The sequence below is a fragment of the Chinchilla lanigera genome, unplaced genomic scaffold (genome assembly GCF_000276665.1).
Source record: "Chinchilla lanigera isolate Chin_1 unplaced genomic scaffold, ChiLan1.0 scaffold00045, whole genome shotgun sequence".
Classification (NCBI taxonomy): domain Eukaryota; kingdom Metazoa; phylum Chordata; class Mammalia; order Rodentia; family Chinchillidae; genus Chinchilla; species Chinchilla lanigera.
The window spans coordinates 9,055,250-9,080,666 of record NW_004955446.1 but is presented as its reverse complement, the minus strand read 5'-3'; the positions used below and the strand labels follow the sequence as shown (position 1 = coordinate 9,080,666).

The 25,417-nt window shown below is 38.2% G+C and overlaps 1 protein-coding gene across 7 annotated transcripts in view; it reads right to left on the bottom strand.

Annotated features, from left to right (window-relative positions):
* Pde4d (phosphodiesterase 4D, cAMP-specific) overlaps window positions 1–25,417 on the bottom strand; it is a 1,338,202-nt gene that overhangs the window by 171,861 nt on the left and 1,140,924 nt on the right. For all 7 annotated transcript variants that reach the window (XM_013518413.1, XM_005392663.2, XM_005392664.2 and 4 more), the window contains 3 exons: window positions 19,465–19,501; window positions 13,387–13,460; window positions 8,441–8,490 (listed from right to left, as the gene is read on the bottom strand). In XM_013518413.1, the coding sequence (XP_013373867.1) occupies window positions 8,441–8,490; window positions 13,387–13,460; window positions 19,465–19,501 (161 nt within the window). The remainder of the gene's footprint in view (window positions 1–8,440; window positions 8,491–13,386; window positions 13,461–19,464; window positions 19,502–25,417) is intronic.

The window sequence follows — 25,417 nt, the reverse complement described above, 5'->3', positions numbered from 1 at the left end:
ATAATGTTTCAAAGACTGTACACCTACAGTGTTTTGTATACATGAAATGTCAGTAAATGTTAACTTTCATTAGTATTAGAATTAATAATATACCCAACTGATTTTAAAGCCTTTTTTGAGAAAGAAAATTAAGGACACTGTGCGTGAATTGTCCATTTATTAAGAGTTAAATAACACAGTGTAACATTTAAGAAGTAAAATTTGGGAAATGAACCCTAAAGCTACTTTAAAGGTTCCTCCCCGCCACCATTATTGTATTTCTCAGTATGTGTAGAACAGTTTTTAAGGCTCAAGTGGGTGGGAAGCACTTCAGGGTAAAGTGAGTAACTAAAGAATGAAGCTTTTGTTGTTCTTTGCTTGTCTTTTTTACAAGGAGATTTAGTGCTGCATTTGTGAAGAGAAAAAGAACATCATCACTAAATACAACATGTCCCAAACTCACTCCTACCCCGCTACAAAAACACAGATGTGATGCTTCACTTCTTCGAGGAGCAGAGCGAGTGGGTCTAATTAAAATCATGTGTACATTTTAAGGGATAACAGCGATGAAGACCTTGATGATGGCAACCATGACGACAAGAACTGGCCTTTCCTCTAATCACAGAGTCTTCACACACACTATCTCGTGTGTCCCAGACTTCACAGAGTTGGGGGTGGGTAACACCGTATTCATTCAGTAAGGCAGGATGTTTCCAACAGATTAACCAGCCACTCAGTGACAACACTACACATAGGAAGCATTCTTACTTACTTCATTCAGTATCCTATTATTCTCCCAATTTGGCCCATCCACTTCTCCATCCAGGATCGCTTGTTAACAATAAAGATTCTGAGCCTCTGTCAAGGGTTCTCTTCTGGAGTGCCTGCGAACCTGTCTTTCTGTGTTTGTATTCAAATACCCCTTTGGGGATTCTTTTGATCAGGAAGGTTTGAGAAGTCTTGCCCTTTCCAATTGAAGGCAGTGAGGAAGGGATACTGGTAGGAATGGACTTTGGTGATATTTAGATTCTTCAGTAAAATGGTAGCTTTTCTGATCAACTGGAAAATAACAGAACAGTCATGACATAGGCTCAATAATCAGTAGAGTACTGCTCTACCCAGAAGATAGTAGTATTTGAAAATGCGGCTTACAATTGATTGTGGAACCCTAATCCTCAAATACCATCAGGGACTGTTTCATCTATACCTTTTCTAGGCACAAGGGGATTGTCACTGAGACCTGAGATACTCTTACATGTTGTCACTAGATCTTTTATAAAAGGGTACTGTCTGCCTTAGCCAGTCACTAGTCAACATCTAAAAATGTCTTAAATTGAATGCAATGTATGCAATATGTTCTCTAAAGTAATAACACACTTTTTTATATTAAAATTTTCCCCTAAATAGATCATTAAAATTTTTATTGTGAGAATTTTTTACACCTAAATGGAACCCCAATATTATTTTGAATTTGAGTTGTTTTTTAATCTTTGATGCATATTCATGACATGATTTCATTTTTAAATTCTTCCTTACTCTCCCACCTACTTAACTGCCAATTTTGCTCTACTCTCTCTGAAGAGTTGTGAATCTATTCCCTCTCCTCCACTGCCAGTCATAGCACCTCAGGTGATAGCCACATTTTTTTTTTGTCATGTACAAGGCCTACATTTGTTGTCATTTTAAACCGTATATTTGCTTTCCTTAAAAATGATTTATTAGCTGAGCATGGTGCACACCTGTAATCCCAGAACTCAGGAGGCTGAGGCAGGAGGATCATTGTGAGTTTGAGACCAGCTTGGACTACAAAGTGCGCTCAAGGCAAACCTGAACTGCATAATGAGATCCTGTCTTAAAAAGGCAAAAAAAAAAAAAATTGGTGAAAAATGGGGGTGTAGATCAGTGGTAGAGCACTTGCCTGGCCTGTCTGAGGCCTTAGATTCAATCTCTAGCACTATAAAAATTAACCAAACAAACAAATAAATAAGATTGATGATTTTCCATTGCCTATAAAATGAAGTCTACTGCTATTTACGTAAGGCTGCAATGAGAATTCCATAAGCTACTTTTGGAGTTCTGCATGCACTTATAACTCTACCTGTCCTTTATTGTTTCCAGTGCCCTCACCACACCCTCGTATCTTACTGTTGCTGGGTTTTTCACCCGAGTAACCTTCCCTAAACACATGGAGAACCACATATCCTTCAAAGCTCACTGGACAGCTTTTCCTGGGTAGAACCACTCACCCTTCTTTCAAATATATATATTTGAAGAAACATACCTACTACTTAATTACTTGCAATTTTTTCTCCCTAAATATCAACTCCTTGAAGCTACTAGTCAGATTTTCCTTCAACATCTACCTTGTTGTATACCACCACAGATAGCAAGCAGAAATTACCTATGGACTACATGGATAATATCACCAACAATAAAGTTACAGTAATAATGATAACTAATATTTCATAAATACATTCTGGGTATCAAGAATTACTTTAGGCAGTGAATTAGGATTTACTGGATTAAAAAACAAATATTAGCAAATTTAAGTAAAGTGAGCAAAATGTACTCGTTTAGTTAGAGGAAAGCTGGATTTCCAACCTACATGGCTAGACTCAAACTTATTGCTGTATTGATTAAGTGAATATCTGGCATCCATCATTCAATTATTTTAACTAAAGTTGTAACAAGGTGTGCAAGTCTGAGATACACTTAAATGTTTTCCATGACTTGAGTTTATCGCTTGCTTTCACTATTTATAAAACTGAGTATAACTTAAATCACTTCCTGGTCAGAAAGTCACTATGTCAATCATGCTCTTTTTAACATATTAATAGACATAACTACTTTTCTACATAAAAACATTAGATGGCAAAGGAAATTACAAAACAAGTTATATACTTAAAGCAGTAGTAGCTTTTCCTATGCTCCTGGATGAGATATTTAACTAGTAAAGAGTCATGCTCCGTGCATTTAAGCAAATCTTTCTCATGGGAGGTTTTTGCTTTGTAAAATTAAACTCCTTTAGCTTACAAATTTAGGCATTAGATGCATTAAGTAAAAAGTAAAATAAGCAATCTCCAGACAAGTCAATGTATAATCATGTGCTTATGTAATCTTTATTAAGTTTTTAGTAAAGGTATAAAACATAATGCATTGTTAGCATTTTTCAAGCACAGCCTAAGCTATGCTTTCCGAATACTCATTTTCTGCAAGTACTACATTGTTACTACAACTGTTTCTGCTTTTGCTGAAGAAAAAATAAAAAGGACTCTAGGATGCAGCTAGTGCCTTCTAGTGGCTGACGAGAAGGGTGACAATGGCTTGGTCTCCTGTACGCCTTACAAGTCCCTTAGGACTTTTGTATCTCTTTCACATAGATCCCTTCCTCCTTCTCCTCCTCCTCCTCCTCCTCTTCTATTTGTTTTGAAACAGGATTTCTCTATGTAGCTCTAGCTGCCCTTAAACTGACTTTGCAGCCGAGGCTTGCCTGGAACCCACAGCAATCCTCTTACTGCAGCCTGCCAAGTGCTAGGATTACAGGTGTGTGCCTCCTCTTTAGGTGGCTCTTGATCTCAAATATTATCATATATATTTTTTTCATATATTTATAATTATTTATATATATATGTTTGTTTTTATCAGGTATACACAGAGACTTAAAAGCATTGCATCATCAGCTCAAATAACAGCAAAATAGTTGGTCCAGTTAAATGTCTTTGCTATTCTTTCCTGGGCTGGAACTGCCTCTGTGTGGTTTCATGCACACCCCTACATCACGTGTCTCTGTAAGTAAAGAGAAGGCAATTGCACCAATGTCTTTGTTTGAATACAAGACCTTGTATTCTCCACAATCCAAAGTCCTTTGCCTTAGCTTGGCTATATTTTAGCCTCTAGGATAGAGAATCAGTGGCTGAAATTAAAACACCTCTAACTATAAATACATATTCAGTGAGAACTAGAAGAAAGTATTTTCTAATTTTCAACTGCGTGTAAAATAATCCATTTCCATATCCATGACTGAGAAATGAATATTCTTCAATACTTTTTTTACTTTCTCTGAAGTATATACGTCTATGAGTCTGAAAGCCACCTTATTCTTATTTTATTGTATCGATGTGTGAGAATGGCCCTGGACATGGAAAAACAATATGTTTATTCCTGGCTGTGACACTAAATAGCAGTTTCTGTAATGAAGTCTTGGTTTTCTCACCTTTCAAACAAAGGAATTTAAGCTCGGAGTCACACTCCTGTGTGAAAACCCTCAAGTTGAGGATGATTGTAACAAAGAGGATGAAAATACAGAAATTCAGAAACATGCTGGAAGTGAGATTGAGAAGAAATGATAAGATTTTACAAGGCAGACCCAGAACACTTTTCTGAACACCATTTGTAAGTGGAAGGACAACTGTACCACACACATGCGCCGCGCTACTCAGAGAAACCACATCCCCTGTTCCTTCAGGCTGGCTCTGGTGTCTCGGGCTCTCTGCTGCCCTCTCCTGCTTTCACATGCCCTGGTGCTGCCCCACAGAACCTGCAGGTGAGCTTTCCTAGCCAGAAGGTAACTATGAATGTCCTGCAGCTACTGAGTGAAAACAAAGTCATAAATGAAATGCAGTAGAACAACTGTTATGCTATTATTGTCCTTTGCCACCTTGAGTCCTCCGATTTTATCTTATTTTATTTGTTTGTTTGTTTTTTTGTTTCCAGTACTGGGAATTGAACTCACATCTCTCTTACCAGGCAGGCGCTGTGCTGTTGAGCTAAATCCCCAGCCTCCTCCGGTTTTAAAATTAGCTTTAGGAACAAAAAGTATTGGGCAGGAGGCCCGCTGAGCGCTCTTCTTTACATACAACTTAGCTCCCTGATCCCATGAGCAGGCCGACAGGTCGGTACTGCATTTATTCCTCCATTATTTAAATGAAGAAAAATAAACCACATGAGCAAGACAGAGATCACACTCAGGCTCAAAGTGCTGCACACCAGCCTTTTGCTGTACCACACCAAGGGACAAAGAGCTACTTAGTGGTAAGTCTCTTTTAGAAGACTTATCCTGAAAGAACTGTCACATAATTTAAGACTTATATGCTTACCTCTGGCAAACAGAGATAAAAACTGGCAGGCAACTAACTCTAATGTTTTAACTTTAATGGTATGAAATCCCAATTTCCTGGCTTTAATGCTTATCGAACCTCAAAGAGGTCAATGTGTAGAAAAATCCTTAGAAATTATGACACACACATATAGACAGTTAAAGTTCTTAATTCTACTTTTCTATAATTAAAGAGTTGGATTATAATGAAAGAGTTAATTTTCCTCAGAAATTAGGACCCAGAAGCAAGTTCTCAGACTTTGTAAAGACTTGAATAACAGTCTCTCCATGAATCACAAATGCACCGGCATCCTGACAGTAATAAAGCAGGAGGACACAGAGCTGGGACAGCAGAAGGGTCCATTTTGACAGGCACAAGACAGATATATCCACTTAGACCACGTTGCACATGCACATATTTTACTCTGACAATCCTGAAAACTTGTCTTTCTTTCATTCTCCTTCCTTCCTGCCTCCCTCCCTCCCTTCTTCTTTCTGGCCCGTCTTTTCTACCACCGCTTGCTATGGACCGAATGTGCCCCTAAAATTCCCATTGAAATCCCAAGCTCTGATGTGGTGGTAATAGAAGGTAAAGCCTTTGGAAGACAGTTGGGTCATGAGGATGCAGGCCTTGTCAATGGATTAGTGACATTACTAATGGATCTAATCTCTTGTTCTCTTTCCATTTTGGAAAAGGGACCTTGCCAGAACCTGCTCCTGTTGGCATCCTGATCTCAGACATTCAGCCTGTAGCACTATAAGAAATAAATGTATATGGTTTATAAATTTATGAACACCAGTCTACGGTACTTTGTACAGCAGTCTGAACTGACACCACTGGTGCTACATATGTATAGAGTGGGCCCTAGAAATAAAACAGCAAGATAAAATGGAAAAGACCCGCTGACCACTCTTGGTAACACAGCGTGCAAAAAAGCACACACTGGCTAACTCATTCCACCTAGCAAGAACTGTATGAGGGCGAGAAGGCTGAGGTAAACAAAGGGTATGTAACTTGTCCGGGGCCACATAGCCCTGGATTTGAGTTGTACACAGATACAGTTCCCCCACTGTACCACTTTTTGTGCACCATGTGAGCGACGCTCTGTGAAACCCTTCAGGGTGCCTAGAACTGCGCATACTACCGCCACAGCCTCCTGGCTCAGCCGTGACCATCACTATTGAGCTGTACTGCCCCTGTAGCACTTGAACAAAATTTCTAAGAAGGCCTTATTCACCCAAAGGGTGCCTCAGTGGCTCTTTACAGCTCCTCTCCTCCCTTCCCAGGCATACTGCAGAGGCACCGCTAGGTTCTGGGGCGATGAGCATGGAGGGAACATCCAACTACCATCTTCTCTGGATGTCTCAAGTCTTACTATCATCAAAGTCTCAACCACCAATATCCATATTATTATTATTATTTAAGGTTTATGGGTTCTCTTTTTCAGAATGAGCTCAGAGAAAGGGAGCTTTCCCTGGTATTGTCCTCATTCCCACACACCCCTTCCCATGTTCCTACCTTGGTTTGCAATGTTAAGGCAAGAAAAAGAGGAAAAGTCAGGCAATTTCCTGTTGGGATGTTTTACAAGCCCAGTTCTCTAAGGAGTTACTGAGAGTTTCTATAATTTGTTTTCATTCCTTTATACCTTTGTAGCTCCTTTGTAGACTTAAAGTCAGGGTCAAATGGGTGCAGTACTAACCTCAGTTGCCTGGCTCTTGTAGCTTTTAGTTCTCTCTCTAGGCATTGCCCCGGGGTCTCAGTATTTTGTGAAAATACTTAGAGACTTCCATGGGTTTTCTCCCAAGTACACAAGACCAAGTCTGTACTCTCTGAGTGTGGCTGCTCTCCTGTGGATCTGTGATGGGCAGCACCCAATCATCTTTACTGGACACAGTTTGCACTGATACCTATAGCTGTTCTAGAAGGATGCTACAGAGATTCATATGTGACCTTCTGAGCCTAAAAAAGCTGTCAGAAACCAGACAAGCACCGTATTCTACTCAAACCACAAAGTCAGTCTTATTGCATGAGTGGGAGGGAGGACAGTAATTGCTTTTCATAGGAGTGCACTGGAAGTCTGGAGCAGCCTTTCCTTCACTACAGGCCCCAGGCGCATGCTCCTCAAAGTGGAACTGTTTGCTTCCCAGCAGGCTCAGGGAAATGCATAGAAGTGATATATTTGGGTCCAACCTCCATCTTAGTTTAGGCTCGTTTATGTTGACTTTGAGTTTCTGAAGAAGAAATTTAGAAAACCATAGAAAATCATCACCAGCAAGAACTTGACAAGCAAACATGGAAAAGAGAACCAATAATTAAATAGTCATTGAAACACAAATTACACTTGCTAGGCTTTTGGAAAAGAAGACAACATTAACAACTGTTCCAGAATCAAGTCATCTATGATGACCATAATCACGACCATTTGAGTGGACATGACAAAGTAAAATTTCAAGCACAATTTACTTACTGAAAACTTCATAGGAACTCCTCAGCATATTATGGATTGGGGTCCAAAAAAGACATCTGAATCAAATGCAGTATTGGTCTAGTTTGGAAGGTATGTTAATTTTCTTCTGGTAGTAATTTTAGAAGTCATAGGTTTTCTTTTTCAGGCCACTATTTTAATGAATCAGTTGTGGTTTCAATAAATGATTAAATTTAACTTGGTTTCAGACTCAGTAAAATGAGATCATTCATTCTGCTTTTGGTGCAATTGGGGTCAAGTCTCCTGTGTAAAACAGACTAATACGAACTTGGATAATTTTGTTGTATGACTTTGACTCCCTTCATCCTTCTTTCAACTTTTCCCCCCAAACATCCATGTATCTTTTTCTTTTGATCTCATTGAATATTTCCATATTATAACAATTTTTTCTTTCCCCTCACAAATTCAGCTGCTTAGCTCTCCCAGCCCCAGTAAGGATGACTGGAATAGTAACTGTCCCTTCTTACACACAACTGGGATGTGGGTTACACAAAAAGTTAGGCCTTTGTTTACACTTTCACTTTCATTAGATTAAAAATTAAATTAAGACCACACTGACAACCAAACATGGATCCAAGATAGCAAACATTCCAAAGATATCTCTGCCTCTCAAAATGCAAATGCCCAGAGCAAGCCTATATCGAGTCCAAGCACAAAGTGAAATGGTTAAAAATACAGAAAATTAGTGAAGATTTTCCAAGGAACAGTTTAAATGGATAACCAGTGATGTCAACAATAGTGAGAATAATGTAGAGAAGAAAAAATTCATTTCTTTAACATTTTAGTTTTGCAGTATAAGCTGGTGGTAGCGTTATGTTGACTTTTAGAAGATACAGTTACTTCCCAGAAGGACAAGAAGACGCATCCACATCTCTCTTACCTGTTATGGTGGCTTTGTTGATGGACGGTTGATTGCACATGGGTGATCTTCTAACAAAGAAAAATGCAAAACAGTAAATATGAAGTGCTTATTGATCTGAGTACTCTTTGAGTCATTTCAGACACATTTTAAAAACTATTTTAATTTAAAAGATTGTTTTTAACTTAGGACATGAAAATGAATATTTTTTTCAGATTGGCCAGTCAAGTTCCTGGGTGCCTTTTTACCATGGTTTCAGATCACACGTTGAGGGAAAAAAAAAACCTCAGTTAAAATATCACGGTGTCAAACATTAGAGCAGATTAAACTAATGTAAATGTCATAGAGAGATAATAGAGAGGAAATTTTTATTGATTGATTTATTCTATTAGGCTAGGACTTCCAGAGCAAATACAGGCTTTTTGAGTTTGAAAAAGTATTCATAATTGGTTTCCCTAATGCAATGGTAAGAAAGTTTATTTTTAGTTTAAACCTCATAGTTGCCTGTATATTATCAAAGTGAACAATTCCTTATAAACTACCTTACAGAGGAGGGATTTAAACTTTTTCCTATATTCTTGTATTGAGAGGTATGTTAGCTTGTTTAAATAGATACTATAGAGATTTTAGAAGTACTGTATTATAAACCAAAGGTACTTAAATGGATTTTATCCCTTTTAAAAAGGGATTTTTTTCAAATATTTGCTAAATTCTGCAAAAATGACTATAAAAATCTCAAAGTAAGAAACCATGCTATATGATTAACCTGCATTTCCTATGAAGCCTGAACAATATATCCATTTTGAACAGTAAATTATGTAAAAGAATATAATTTATGGAAATTTCATTAAAGTTTTCCAAAATTTAACTTCACAGAGATGTTACTTAACATTGGCAACTTTAAAATTAGAGCAATCTTTAAAAACACTGTAACAATAGATGCACTGAAGGACTTCAGCAAAAATGTTTGAAGTTTGTATGTCCATGTGCTTCCCCAGGTGGCTAACCCTTACTGAGCTCTTACCATGAGTCAGATGCTGCACTAAACATGCAATTTAAAAAATGACCTTGCTTAATCTTTATAGTAGCTTCAAGACAGGTAGGCTCATTGTTCATTTCTGAGGGCAAAATAAAGTTTTAGAAGCAGAAAATCTGCTCAATGTGAGAAAGCTGAGACTTGAATTTTATTTTTGGTTTTTCTTTTGGTTTTTCGGTTTTTCTCTGGTACCGGGAACCGAACTCACGACCTTGTGCTTGCCAGGCAGGCGCTTTGCCGCTGAGCTAAATCCCCAGCCCCATGAGACTTGAATTGAAGTGACGCGATCCTGGTGATGCATTCGGTACTGTTTCATCATGAGGATATTTAGGGATGCCTGGCGAACACTCACACATGTGTGCAGATGGTGCCTGGCACTTTCTCCTTTTCTTTCTGGGATGATGAATGTCCCTAGTAGCACTCAGGGATCCTTGGTGGGGGAGATGCTGACACTGAAAATTCTCACTGTTTTTCACTATACCTGTGACTGTGAATCACTGTAAGGTCTACAGGTATCATTCTGGGGTTGAAATTTTGTTTTTAATTGACAGTGTATCCAGATTTACTTCTAAATTATATTAGCTTTTAAAATTAATTTGAACTTGCTAAATGCTTCATAACACAAAAATGTCAGTGTGTTAAAATGTTGCTCTGAAATAGTTCTGTCTATATATTAGTAGTTATATTCTTGGTAAGGGTTTACTATTCAGATGAGATTAGATATGTTCAAGGTGTGGTTGTGACTAGAATTTAGTCAAATAATTTATATATATATATGTATTTTTACTGCTTTTTAGTTCTAAAAATTTAGAAAAACATTTACTTTTATTTTGGAAAAATATCAAATATTTCTATACTTTTCTATAGTTTTGGAAAACCAAATTATTTTTCTAGTTATATGATCCTAATATCAATCCTATAATCCTACTCAGGAATTGACATCTCTCTGGGTTTTTTTTTTTGGCTTTTTGGTTTTTTTCTGGTACCAGGAATCGAACTCATGACCTCACACTTGCCAGGCAGGTGCTGTGCTGCTGAGCTAAGTCCCCAGCCCCGAACTGACATCTCAACATTAACAGCAAGCTGAAAATATTAGTCATTGGATCGATGGTTACACTGATACATCATTTAATGAAGGATGAGCCACAGTTCACTTTTGGAATAAAAGAATCTAGGGGGCATGAGAGAGCTAGGTGATAGGAACCATCAGAGAGTTAACAAAAGTCAGAAATGTCTATCAGGATATTCACCTGTGCCAGTGACTAACCTGAGTAGATTAAGGGAATCCTGGAGAGGTGATTGCATCATGGGGATGCTATACACATCAGTGGATCAAACCACTCATGTTCATGGTAGATGGTGCTACTGGGACTCAGGAGCTTGTTTAATCACTGAGGTTCTTCTTTTGGAAGGTGTGAGTTTATGTCTCACTGGCACTCTCCCCCTCTGCCCTGCTTCTGACCATAAAGTCAGTAGCTTTGCTTCACCGCACATTCCATCACGCTGGTTCTGTTCTTGGCACCAGCCAGTCACGGACTGAAACCTCTAAAGCCGTGAGCCTCAAAAACACTCTCCTCATTTAATTTATAGGTGCCAGGTATTCTGTTTCAGCAACAGAAAAACTACCCAGGGGTTGAACTTTGACTCTTCCTAGCAAATAAAAAGATACAAGCCACCACACATCTTTCTCAAACTCCAATGGTGAACCTCAAAGTATTCTAGTGGTAGCGTCAGTTCCTAGCAGTCAGACTTTGATTCCTCCAGAGTCATCAATCTGTGTGCCAGAGTTATGTCCTCCTTGCCGTCACTGAATATTACACAACCTGCCTTTGTGGAGAAGGAATCCTACTATTCTGATACCCCAGGAACTAGTTTGGTTTGAATTAGTAAAGGAGATATGTATAAATCTACACTGACCACAAGAAGGACTATACTAGCCTCCATTTAGATTTTACCAGACAATACTAGTTGATTAGATATCACCCTGGCCATTGTACAGTTGGTCAAAGTAAATGTATGTTCATCTCTTAGGTGTGAATTCCTGTCTTTCTTTTTCCATTTTAATCTGTTTGCTCCTATGAATCAGTTGAAAACTTCTGCCTTGTCTGGAATAGGCCTCAGAACAGTGTGATTTTTTCACACCTGTATGATTATCTATCTCTCTGATATAGGTTTAAATGCTGGTACCCGGGTGACCCTATCCAAAAGAAGCATAAAGGGATTTAGTTTCTAGTTTGTTTTAGAAGATAAAACCTTGACATTTTACATGAAATTTGAGTCAAAAAGTTAGAGAGTGACAACCAACAATTCCATTTTTCTTGCAGATCTGAGGCTTTTCTGAGGTGAGGTGATTTCACCTACAAGCTATTAAATGTCAAAAGCCCCAAGGGGCTATTGAAGTCAGCATGATATTGCACAGCTGTCCACATGGCATAGAAAACATGACTGGCAAAGAATGGATTCCTCGAAGCACACCCTCAGGTTTCAAATGCTGAATTACCACTTTACACTTTTAGCCAACAGGCATTTGCAGAGCACTTCCTCTGTATTATGATAGGCACTGGGAATACAAATGTGAACCAACTACAGCTCCCACTCACTGGGAATTGGCATCGGAAGGATCAGGCAAACAAATAGGCAATAGGAGAGAGATAACACAGGTGAGAATTAAAATAGACAGTACAGGATGCGATCAGATGGAGATAGCCATATTAGCTAGTCTGGACCTGTGGGTGTGTGTCTATATTTGGTCCAGAAACAAGGCCACCAGTGCACTTATACTTAAGTTGCAACCTAAGGATGAATTGAGGGGAGGAAAGGAAAAGCTGAGGTTTGTGTAGGCTGAGGGGAAAGAACTATAAAAATGTATCACCTAGAAAATATAACATGTGGCTGGGGGTTCTAGGTTCCATTCTAATTATTTGAATTGTGGCATTTATACTAATTTTTGACATCGTTTCTTGGCCTTTTGGCTAAGATCAAGTCTATACTAATTTTTGAAAGCCATGTCCTATCACAAGAAGTACTTGCATAAAGGCCAGATCTTTCTTTAGTCATGAACTACCAGGGCATATGAAAGGTAAATTATATTATTGTGGAATGGAAAGTTTAGATTTTTCATATTCTTTAAGAAATACAAATATTGTAAAATTTTATACACTTAAATATGCTATAATCCAAGTTAAGTTTCTATTTACTCTCCTCTTAATACTGATTTAAATAGTTTTATCTTCTGAAAAATTCTTTGAGGTTGATTATTTTAATATTTTATAATCAATAGTTTTTTAAAATAAGGGAAATTTGAATAACAGCTTGCTAGTTGTCTGTTTAATCTTGCAAATTAACTTTTTAAAAAGATTTTTGCCTTTATCAGGACCTTCCAATTATAATCACTTTCCCTCTCAGATTTTTCTTCTTCAAATGCTTCCATAGCTACCTTGTCAATCACAGTTTTATTAACTGTTCCATGAATACTGCTGACCTGAGAGGCAGTAAAAGCAGACAACTGCTTGATATGGGTTTTCTGCAATTAATTCCTGTTTTAGACTTAGGAAGGTGACTTTGTGTTGACTTTAAATCTGGACAAGATTATTTGTCTGTGGTTAATTTAAGTGGTAAGCCAAACCTATAAAGTTACCCTGAGTGTAAGTACATAACCTGGCAGAGAACTGACCATGCCAGCTGATTTCTCACGGATGGAATCACCATATTTATTTGTCATACCATTTCATTTCTGATATTACAACTGTCACTTCAAAGTATTTATAGAAAATTAACAGGACATCTCATGATTTAGGGTACATGGTTAGACAACATGGCAGTGATTCAGAGTTGCCTTCAGAGATGCCTTGAACTGCATCTAAATGGAGAAAAGATGAACTTGTAAAAGTTTAACAAGAAGGAAAACAAACAAACAAAAGGTACATCTTACTTGCTTGGTGCTCGATCTTGCAAATTAGTCAGTGCAGCAAAGTTATTTCGTACAGTTCGCAGGCTGGCCAAGACCTATAACAAAAATGAATTCTTTAGACTCCTTGAACTGGTGGCATTTTAGATGCTATTAAAAAGGTTTTTAAAGAGAAAACATGTCTTACAATTACTTTTATATGCCAATAAAGAATCTCCCAGCACTAAGAGAAGTTTGTGTATGCGCATATGAAATCTATGGAGGTGAGACTGCAAAGATTTTCCAGAAATCATTCATATTATTTATGAATATACTAGTAATAACAGCAGCTGCCACAGCATTTCTGGATTTTTTTAGTCACTCAGACAATATCCTAGTCAATATACATGTGGGATGGCTGTAAATATGAAATAGCATAATGTAAGATATAATAAAACATTAAAATTGGAAATAAGATCACCCCCAAGTAGTCTTCAAAAATTCACCAAGAAGCCCATAATTTCCAGCCAAAACAGCTATGTGAATTTTAAATTGTGCTTTTTGCCACACGGCTTCTCACGCTAGTTCATGGGTATTCTATGCTTCTGTCGAAGTTACCTGAACTGTGGGTTATGAAAAGTCATCAGGCTCTATGTCCTATATAAAATGCTACTTCTCTGTGTATCGGTATAATTTTTTTGAATAAGTGAATACATAGACACAATACATCCACACGTGTGACAAGGCAGGACATGCAGAGGCCACCACCTCTGATAGCACCTTATGTTTAAAAGTTCCAGTTGGAACCGCAAAGTGCATAGTGAAGTAATATGAGACTGAGAGTGAAGTTACAAGAACCTGCTGCCCCTCACTCTCCTACAATGACCACATTTCCCCAAAGTGGAACTCTCACTGGGTAGGACTGTAAGTGATCTTGGTACCAACTGATACTCTAAGCTTATCTAAGGCACAGAAATCAAATGCTCTGGTAGGTATGAGTTAACAAGCTGGACTGTCCACTCTGTTATATATTAAATGTGGAAAATTAGACAAGTTAGAGAAACTCTGTTCTACCTTTGTTTCCTCTCCTGTAACCCTGGAGTGATGGCTACGTCACAGGACTGTTGTGAGGGTCATAGGAAATGGCAGGCTAGGTGCTAAGAACAGTGCCAACTAAGCAAGAAGCACTGGATAACTGCAGGCCCATTATGGTAGCCTTCATTTGGTTACTGATCTGGCAAGCACATTCAGAATTTACTTACTGTCTACCGGTGGTAGACCAAGCCACCTCCCAAATTTCTAATTGCTCCAAGGCTTCTGGAATTGTTTCCAAAGTTTTTTTTTTTGTTTGTTTTTGTTTTTGTTTTAAATCTAACACAGATCTAGACTACAGTTAGTCCATATTTTTTTTTTCTAAAACAAAAATATCCCTTTTGCGGGCAGGAGGATATTGATATAAATCCAAGCAAGTCAAAGGGAGCTGGGTATTCTCTGCGACAGTGACCTACAAAATTTCCCTGTAGAAGTGGATGACACTTCTTCAAGAGCCAACTGTGATTAGCTCAGTCACTGGAAAAACCTGGCTCATTATCACACAGAAACAGCTCACACTCTAAAAGGTCACACTGCTGTGACAGAGTCGAGGATTCGAATAGCTAACAGCTGACTTCAGACCGTGGCGTCTTCTAAGAGGCATGAAACCTTGAATGATGCAGAAACAGATTGGATAAAGGACCCACTGTCATTAAATCACCCAGGCTTAATTTATGACTTAAGAAGTGAATATCAAATGCACTAATAAAGCATTCTAAGTAAGACTATAGCACCAACTAACTTATTCCTTATGTAGGCAAAAATTTCAGCCTCAGCATTCTGAGGATTTTATTATTATACCTGGTTTTTAAGTTCACTACATTTGACCATGGTAAACATTGATAGTATTATAGGTAATTCACGTTCAATGCTTATTTGAAAGAAAATTAATTTTTTTTGTTGTTGTTTTTTTGAGACAGTGTCTTGCTATAGAGTTCAAGCTGGTCTTGAGCTCACTTTGTAGCCCAGGCTGGTCTTGAACTCACAGTGATCCTCCTGCCTCAGCCTCCCAAGGGCTTGGATGACAGGCATGCACCACCATGCCTGGCAAGAAAATTAATTCTTAAAAAAACAGTTTTCTGAAAGAAATATTTTCCACAGAACTATTTTCCTCTACTATAATAATGAAGCTACTAGATTATTTTGTTTGGGTTTTAAAGCAATTTTATGTATTTCTTTTTTTAAAAATAATCCCTATCCTAGCCTTCTTCAGAATTTAAACAGAAAAGAAGGTTATCAAGACAAAATCAAAATGATTGTTATTTCTAAGAAGAGGCAGATTGATGGAACTGGAGGAAGATATGCAATATTAAAATCTGTTCTACTTCTTAAATTCTTCATCATAATATTATTATTTTTGTTTACATAGTCCCTATGTATATTCTATTATATGCATGAAATATTTTGAAATAAAATGTGAAAAGAGGAAATCTCTCTCCTGTCCCCTCTTCATGTATTCAGCTACTGTCGCCAGGGCTGTCCCTTAAAGTTTGCTTTTACAAACCTTGCTGTAGTAAGTAAACTTGAAGACACATCATTCCTCAGGTGTGCTATCTTAGATCGCTGTTTTTGTATCAGGAAAACAGTATTTTGTAAATTTCAGATCAAGTGTTAATGATTACCCTCTGCACTATGACACATGAGATACCTGCAGAAATATTAAGAATAGTGTCAAACTCATCTTTTAAAGGGTATTGCCCTGGGCCTGCCTGATTGAATCTGGTTTTTTTTAAAAAAATAACAAATATTATTGTGTTTGTCTTTTAAGGGCTTCCTTGCACTTGCAGGGCACACAGGGCTGGTAACTGCTGCTTTAGGAGTGAGGAGAAATGGAACCTTTCATTAGGGCCCCATGAGTTAAGGTTGAACTATTCTTTGCTTTTGCTCCACAGTGGCTGTCACTTCCCTGAATTAATTCAGCCCACTAAGAGTGGTAGCCAGAGCTTTACTGAACAATTTTCTACCTTGCTAGCCACAGAGGTCCCTGAGATTTCTTCCACATTGCCCACTGGTAGAAATTGAGGTCATTCCTTTCTTTTTTATATCTCCAAGTAAAGGTATGATTGGTCAAGGTAAAAAAAAAAAAAGAAAATTCCAAATGATAAAATATTTATCTGTGTATCTCTATATCTATACATACATATCTATAGATAGATATATATTTTTTACAGAAGAAATCCTGATGGCAATACAGAGAGGTTTTGGACAAACATAGCTCACATATTAGCCTGTGGGGCTGGGATGCTATTTACACACACAACTCTTAGACTTTTTAGGTGCTTTTAATTTATTAACCAACAGAATTCACTGTAATCAGCAGAAAAGTGTGGGCTGCACCGAAAAGTTAATGTTAACTGAACATACATAACAGCCTAGAGAGAAACAGTTCTGATTTTTTTTCATACCATATACACTTTGTGCCACTAGGTGGGGGTAAAGCACAGGCCCTGAGATGCAGGGTTGTGCAAGCGAGGGTTGTTGATGGGAGATGAAAGAATTCCTTACCTGGGTTTGACTCAAGTTAGAATTATGTTTAAGACAAAAAGGTCATTTTGATTGAAAAGCAAAAGTCTTCCCAGGTGAAACTGTCCTTGTATGTAAAAAGTTACTGACAATTTCATCTCATTTATTTTAACATGAATTCAGACATCTAAAAGGATGTTAATTGTAATTTATATCAATGAAGGGTAAAGAACAGTCCCTTTACCCAAAGCAACTTAGGTGAGACAACCATCTTCTACTACTGCCTAACACAGAGAGCCTGATGGTTTTGTCAAATTTGGGGATTTTCATGAGGCCATAAGATCCCTGCTGCTGGGTGAAATTGAAAGACAGGCAGGGACATTTTACAAATGCTGGTAATGTCCTACCACCTCTGGAGTAGTAACATTTTACAGCATTAATAACCACAGCATTTTTTTCTAAAAGTATCTCATGTGCTGTAGTTTGGTTAAAGGCAAATTTATGCAGTTGTTCCTACCCTGTATTCTCAAATCAGCCATATCGCCTTAGTCTGCATGATGTAACGGTCTCCTCAAGGATCCAGGATAATATTTTGGTGGGCTTTTCCTTTTTCTTCATCAAAAAATTCCAGTCATTTTAACATTGTATGTTAAAAGGTGAGAACTCTTAGAGAGTTAGAGAGACTTAGAGAGTTTTACAAGGGAGACATCATCACAAACAACATGGCCAGGACCAGAGGCAGCTGAGGACAGAGAAAGGGCTCTGACATTTCAGCAGTGCTGTGCATCCTTAGTGTACTTTGGCTCCAAAGTGTTACACTCATGGACAGGTCAAGGCTAATGGCCAACTGGCATGCTGTAGTTTAGGGCAGGGGGTTTCTCCCTACACCCAACCCAGCCTTGGAGCCTAAGGAGATATTCACAATGAAAGATTTCAACACAAACATCAGAGAATAGCTCTAAGTTGAAATCAGAGAACATTTCTATTTTGAAATATACAAATTATAGCTGACATTTTTCTGGGGGTCAAGGGAATTCTGATTCCCTTATAGGTTAAAGCATGGAAAATTGGTGGTAGAAAAGAGTTTAGGTTAAAAGCTAGCCTGAAGTTTTAACTTTGAAGGTGTTTTTCATATCAGAATAAAACATGGATGGATATTATAAGATCCTTTGTGAAACTTAGGTCTATCTAAGAAGTTTTAGGTTTCAGCTATAGAAAGTAAAGTGGGATATAGCTTTGCATGATGTCCTAAATTCTCTTGTACTTCAGGACTTTATTGCCTTTGATTTACAGGAAACCATGATTTGGAAAGATACTTTCATGTTTTAGAGACGTACCCGGGCACAAAGAAATGGATTCTGAGGAGGAAGGTGATGATGATGCTGGGTTTGGGAGATCTTTTACCACTTTAGACATTGGTGGATATTTTTATGAGTCATAAAGGAGCTAATCATGCATGGAAAAATAAGCCTAATTGGGTATAAAATAAATGCCGACAGTAGCTAATTTGGGGGTTTGTGATTATGGGAAATTTTCTTCCTTCTGCTTACATTTATTCTTCTAATTTTTTTATGCAATAAGATATTTTGAGAGCCCCATGGCTTTCTCACCAAAATTACTATGAAATTCTTAAGCCTATAGCATGACAGGAAAAGGGTTTAGTATTTTGGCCAACTCTGATTATAATTCTTGTAACTTCTCAGGATTACTTATATTTCAATATTTAGCATTTTTAAATTACTCAAGGTTGACTTTAACACTGCATTGTTATCCAGGTTAGATTAGGTTTATTCCATTCTCTACCCGGTTGTCTACACCAGGGGCTTTCAAGTTCTACACTGCACACACTGTAAAAGCACTGCAGCCTTTGAGAAATGCAGATGCTTGCATCTGACCCCCAAGCTTTGGTTTAATTGATCAGGGGAAGTTTTGACACTGTTATAAGAGCTCTGGAGGTGAATCTTACGTGTAGCTAGAGTCGAAACACACACTCGTCTGTAACAAGAACATCCTGTCATTCACACTTTTATACATGTTCCAAAACCCTTTAAATCATCTTATCACCTCTTTGCTTCTACTTTGTGTGGTAAAAATGTTTTCATGGTACCTATGCCTAAAAGGAACAAGCATAAGCACACCACTCAGCTAAATCTTTGTGCAAATAACACTTGTACAAAGGAGTAAATAAGGTATCAGGTTGAATTGGATTATTGAATTTCAAGCACTGATCATGTACCTAATTATACTAAATGTAATTTAATCCATGATATAGCCTTCTGCCTCTTGTGTTCATGTCAGTTAAGGAACTGTGGACCCATTTAATTCCTATATGCCTTAGATAAATTGCCATGTGAGAAAAGATACACTTTGGGTCTACAGGGATATAGAAACTAGGTCTATAAAGGCCAAAATCATATTATCTGGCACTGCCTTTGAATTACTAGATGGACCACACAATTTGTATTTTTACTTGCATTTGATTTAAAATTAAATTAAATACTAGAACAAAACCCCAACTTAAATTTCCCTCTGTGTGAGAAGCCTGCCCACTTGCCAAGCTGTGCTTACCTGAGCAAAGGGAGTCACAATCAAGTCATCTCCATGTCTGAAAAATAAACCAAATCCTGTGTTAGAGGTCACCAATAACTCTGCAAACCCTTCTGATCAATATTAAGCGGCAAGTTCCACTTCCATAAATCCCCATAGAGAATTACAGTAGTTCCATCCTTATTCTTCTGCATATGTCTTTCCCAGCCACTGGGTCAAAACCATGTCTTCCGGGCTGTGAACCATTGTCCAGCTCCCTGAGTGATGACAGAAGGAAGCTCCTCAATCATCCACCAGCATCACTGTTGCTTTTTAGGCACACAGGATACGCATTCGTAGGAATAGAGTTCTGGCACTTGGGCCTGAGTTTCACTCTTGACCTTATATTGGAGGTATTAGTGAGGGGTGCAGTTGGAAGAAACGCACTGCTGCAGTGGCTTCTGTGAAAGGACCCTGGGCCATCTAACACTTGAAGGTGATTAGCATCAAGTGTTCTGCACCATCATGTGTAGGTCTCTCACACAGCCCCGGAACTGTAGATGACACGGGACTGCATCAGACACTAATAAAAACTCCGTGAAACTTTTCAACTGACTCATGTCCCAGCCACTGTAGTTACGGGGAAATGTTACCCTGGGTGTGCTGTTGCTAAAGCAATCTCTACCCCATGCCTGGGCTACAGGCGTAAGGTGTCAGCACAACGTGTCTTGAAGGCACAGGGCAAGGCAAGAACAGTTGTGCAGCATTCTACTTGGAGGAAAATGAGAAGCCAGGGCTCAGGGGACTTTTTCCATTATTTTTTTATTTTTATTTTTTTTTAGCATAGATCAATAGGAAGAAGGATTTGCCACATTTCTGTAGGCAATTATGTGACCTAGGTAGCCAGTATTCTTTAATCAAGTGGACATAGTATGCACAGAATGTTTCCTGGACATGACCATCACTGACAGGAATTGTCTGCTCACTTGCAAATGTCTGAAAAGGACCCAACTGGCCTAAAACAGCATTCACGAGCCACCCTGTAGCACAAGGCGCACATAGGCAATGTTCAAACTAGATCACTGCTCACAATGAGACGAGCTGTTCTGGGGGCTGCCAGATCATACAAAGAAAGGGCAGAAAACAGAAGCAGAAAAAAGGAAAAAATGTACACTTCAGAGGAAGCAGATATTTTGCAGTCCGTTAGTTCCAGAATTATATTTGCCAAGGGACACCTGTTGTTTGTAGTATTATTCATAGAACCCCACACTAGGAAGGTTGGACATCAGGTTTTATGATCATTTTATAGAGGAAGCAGTTGAAGTGCAGAGAGATCATAGGGTATGAAAGCTAATAAATGGCCAAGCCAGAATGTCAATCAAAAGATCTCTTCTGAGGGCAAACCCAGCAAAATGACCCACAGGGAGAGAGGGCCTGGGGTGTGGAAGTGGCGAGGAAACCAATGTACGAGAGGGAGAAACCAGAAGGAGATAAAGTTGAGAGGGGCAGAGTGACTGAGTAAGAAAGAACACCGTGCATCCGAGCAGCTACAGTGAGTAGCCTAAAGACTGTAGAAAATGCCATGCATAGCAGGAAAGGCAAGAGCAGAGGTTGGTAAGGAACCAAGAAGCAGTTCGTAGAGGCCCTGCACAACGTGGGAAAGAAATGGGTTTTATTCTGGTTAAAGCCTGAGTCGCAATTCCAGCCCTGCCACATTCTTAGTATGTAAATTGTACAAGTTATGAAGCCTCTTATTCACTAGATCTCCTCATCTGTAAAAGAAGTCAATAATGTATGCAGAGTGTTGTTTTGGGATCAAGTTAGTAATGTGAAGTACGGAGAATGGACTTAGCATATAATTAATGTTCAGCAAATATTAGCTAAAGAAATAATTAGTAGTAGTAAGGATTTTTCCCAATGCCTTCTGCTATCCTATGCAGTTAGGAAAATGCAAAGACTCAAGAGAATTAATACTTAGTTGAGATGACCCCTTGAGCCATTGTGACAGATCTGTAAGGAACTGAGGGCTGTGAAGGGATAAAAGTGGAAGCTAGGGGAGAAAAAGGTTTGCAGATAGAGGAATTGGGGTATTACACTAAATCAGTGGTAACTGAGAGAGGGGATACTGCTAACATTAAGGGCTTTGTAAAACAACTTATGGAAAAATGCAATCGTATACAAAAGTAAGGGGAATGTTAGGGCATGTGTATTTTAAATAAAATATTACTGATTTTTACAACAATGCTGCAGTGTAGGTGGTATTATTCCCATTTTACAGATAAGAAAATTGAGGACTAACTGAGTTAAGAGCCTCAAAGTTACACAGCTAGTTCACTGTACAGCCATATCTGGCATGTCCCCAGCCTCTTATGATTTCACTGTGTGACTCCTACAGAACAGTCTAAAAACAGATTGGAACTAAGGCTCTAGGAAAATGACAGAAAAAAGAGAAAAATGATAAATTATAAGATTTGGATAGAAAAGAAAGGTCAGAATTAAATAGCAAAGTTCAAAAGGATGCCCAGGGCAGCCATCTACATTTCTTCACTGGCCCATCATGCTGACCTTGCTTCTTGGGCTCGAGTATAGGTTTGCAACTTTTCTTATGTACTCATTTTGCAAAATAATTTCTCTCCCATAGGGCAACTGAGAAAGGCTTGCAGATATTTCAGTTTCTAGAAAGCATGGATACAAAATCCAGGGCTACACACTTCAGCATTTTGATAACTCACACACACACACACACACACACACACACTTACACACACACCTTAAAGGTTCATTTGGAGCCAAACATTCCTGTAAGTAATGAACAGATCAGTAAAACTGAATGGCGTGTGCTGTGTTTGTACTGGGTGAAAAGTTCCAAAACCAAAGACAGTTCCAATAGATTTATATACTAATCCTCAAGATTCTTCAATGGTACCTAAAATAGAACATGTAATTTAAAAATCATGATTCCAGGATGGGAGTTATATTATAAAAGAGGAAAGACTGACCATGTACTCTATCTACTTGATTTGAGAAGCAAATAAGCTCTTGTGGTAGTTAAGGTAGACTGTCATCTTGATGGGCGGTGGAAGCCACTCGACAGCATGTCGATCACAGTTCTGGGTGGCGTAGCCTTGGTGTCTACCTCTGATCCCTTGCTCCTTCCTCTTCAGCTCTTTTCCCTTGTTCTGTTTCATAGCTGCCACAAACTAAGCAGCTTTGCTCAACTCTGCCCTGTTCCCATAATATTCCAGAGAATATTATTCCTGGGGACAGTCAACAATGTGACATATGAACCTAATCCACCTTTCATCCTTTAGGGCATGAGTGTTGGCTACTGATCCCGGAACTGTGAAAGTGACTAATACCATTACCAATCTGCTTCAGTACATGGCCTTGCTGAAGACACTGGATTTGTCAAACAGATCAGAGGCAGTTCTGTTAGCCTAAATTGAAATCTGATACTGTCCCAAGCTAAGGTCGTTTCCTCTGTCTTATTCTTTATAACTCCTTGTCCTGACTACAAAGTTCATTTTCTAAGAACTAAGTCTTCTCAGCCAAGGCAAGATGAAATTAATTCATGGAAGTAAGTCCCTAATTCTTTATATGAACTACATTGGATTTCAATCACCCCAAATTCAAAAGCATTTTATATTTTTTAAAACACTTCATTCTTTCTCTAGTTGAATCTCATTCCCAAGCTTTGTAAAAGATATAGGTAGGATATACACTAAGATAATTTATGTAATAAGCTTTCTTGTAAAATATAAAGAGAGTTATGATTTTAAGGAAGGAGATACATCATTCTAAAAAAAACTGCCCCAAAATTGTTTCTGCCAAATATCTCTAGATTGTCTCATTTAAATAACCATGAAATGATTCCTAACATTTCAGTGGGAGATGTTCTTTATAAGCGGCAGGTTATGGTTTGTCCATTTCTTTTCAAAATTATCGAATGCTGGAATAATTTATCTTTCAATATGTCTGATAATACAATTTTTAAAAGCTGTCTTCAGGTCAATATTAAAATAACTTTTTCTTAGGTGTACTGTCACAGTGTAATGGTACAGGTAAAATATATTTTTATTTATAGCTAGGAGAAAAACATAGTATGAGCATAACTTTTAAGTGTGTCATAGAATTTGCTTATCAGAATGCAAAAACAGATCTGGTGGTTAAGATAAACAGAAGATTTATTTTGTTATTATACACAAAATTTGGCTTAGAGGAATTATGGGTGTATTCTTTTGTTATCTTTTTATTTTTACTTTTTGAGGCGAGGTCTGGCTATATTGCCGAGGCTGGCATTGAATTTCTAGGCATAAGCAATCCTCCAGCCATGGCTTTCTAAGGACTACATTATCACTTGCTAAAAAATGCCCGTGAAATAAAAAAGAATTCTGAAGACTGCACTGGGCCAATTTTTCAAAGAAATACATTTTTAAAAATATAGTACCTTAGCCAATTGAAGGGGCTAGGAGGGTTTATAATATTGCATGATGAATGAAGACTCTTAAGATGGGAAGAGGCTGTCAGTGTCTTTTACAAATCAACTGAAAAGCTACATTCACAGTTGCACAGTTTTGGCTGGAGACTTGAAATTGTGACCCCTGGTGACATGAATTTTGGGGGACAGTTTAATATTGTACTTGTTTAAAATACATAACACCAAACTGGGATCTCTTTTATGGAGAAAAACAGCTTTTATGTATTAGAAGTGTAGTGTTTGAGAGGCACAGGTGGGGAGACAGTGGGGCTGCGGAACTCAGCAAAAAGCCCGTTCTGCCGTTGTATATAGCATACATGCAAGTGGGGGGGGATGTGGAGACGGGCATCCAGATACTAGTCACAGCAAAGCACACATGTGGAAACTTTCAAAACAGACAGGATGAAGCAAGGCAGGCCACTGTGGAAGGCAGTGTCACACTGGTTCTGAGTCATGATGTGCAAAGAGGTGCCTCATGGCAGGCACCTGCCCAGTTATCATGTGCTGACCCGGATGTAGCTCCTTCAGGCCTAGGGATCTCACCCTTCCCCGCTCCCAAACTGCAGGCCGTGCTGGGCTCTGAGCCAGGGTCCCTCGGGGCAGGAAACTCAGGCCCCAAAGGGCACAGTGGATTATTCTGGTCCTCAGAAAAGGAATGACAATAGAGTTAAGAACTCCCATTCTCTAGATTTTGCCGTTCTACCCCTATTTCTGTGTTTCTTACTACTTTTCACTTTATTCTCTTTGTAATAAGAAGCCAGACATGTAGTCAAGAAACTGAAAGAGCAGAATCCAAAAGCAAAGCTTCATCGGAATTGCACTGAATCTGTACAACAATTTTGGGAATATGGTTATTTTCACAATGTAGATTCTCCCTATCCATGAGCAAGGAATGCCTTCCCATTTTCTGAAATCCTCTTTAACTTCTTTTTTCAGACTACTGTAATTTTTACTGTATAGATCTTTTACTTCTTTTGTTAGATTGATTCCTAAGTATTTCAACTTTTTGGATGCTATTGTGAAAGGTGTGGTTTCCCTTATTTCTCTCTCAGCATGTTTGATGTTTGCTATTGATTCTTGAGTTGTTTTGTTAGTGTTTTCTCCCTTTAAAATAAAAAAAAAGCTCAAACCTTTTTACAGAGACTTTGTTGGGACCCCTAAACTATTTACTTATAGTACTTAAATCCAGAGAAGCACATTTCATCTTAAAAATTACCAACAGCCCTGAGATTATAGTTCCAGAAACAAGTTAGATTGTGAAATTGTGAAACATTTTTCTCTTTGTTGGTTTCAGCATAGGATGCAGTTTGTAATGTTATAATTATTTATTATTTTTTTAAACAGGATTTTACCATAATTCTTTTAAAAATCCAGAAGACAGATATCCCTTGAAATTATAAACACTGTAATGGTGATAATCATGAGTAATTATAATTCTTGTAAACATTAATGGTAATATTTATGAAATCGTTGCAATGGCCCAAGCATTGTAAGAATACTTTACAATGATTATCTCTT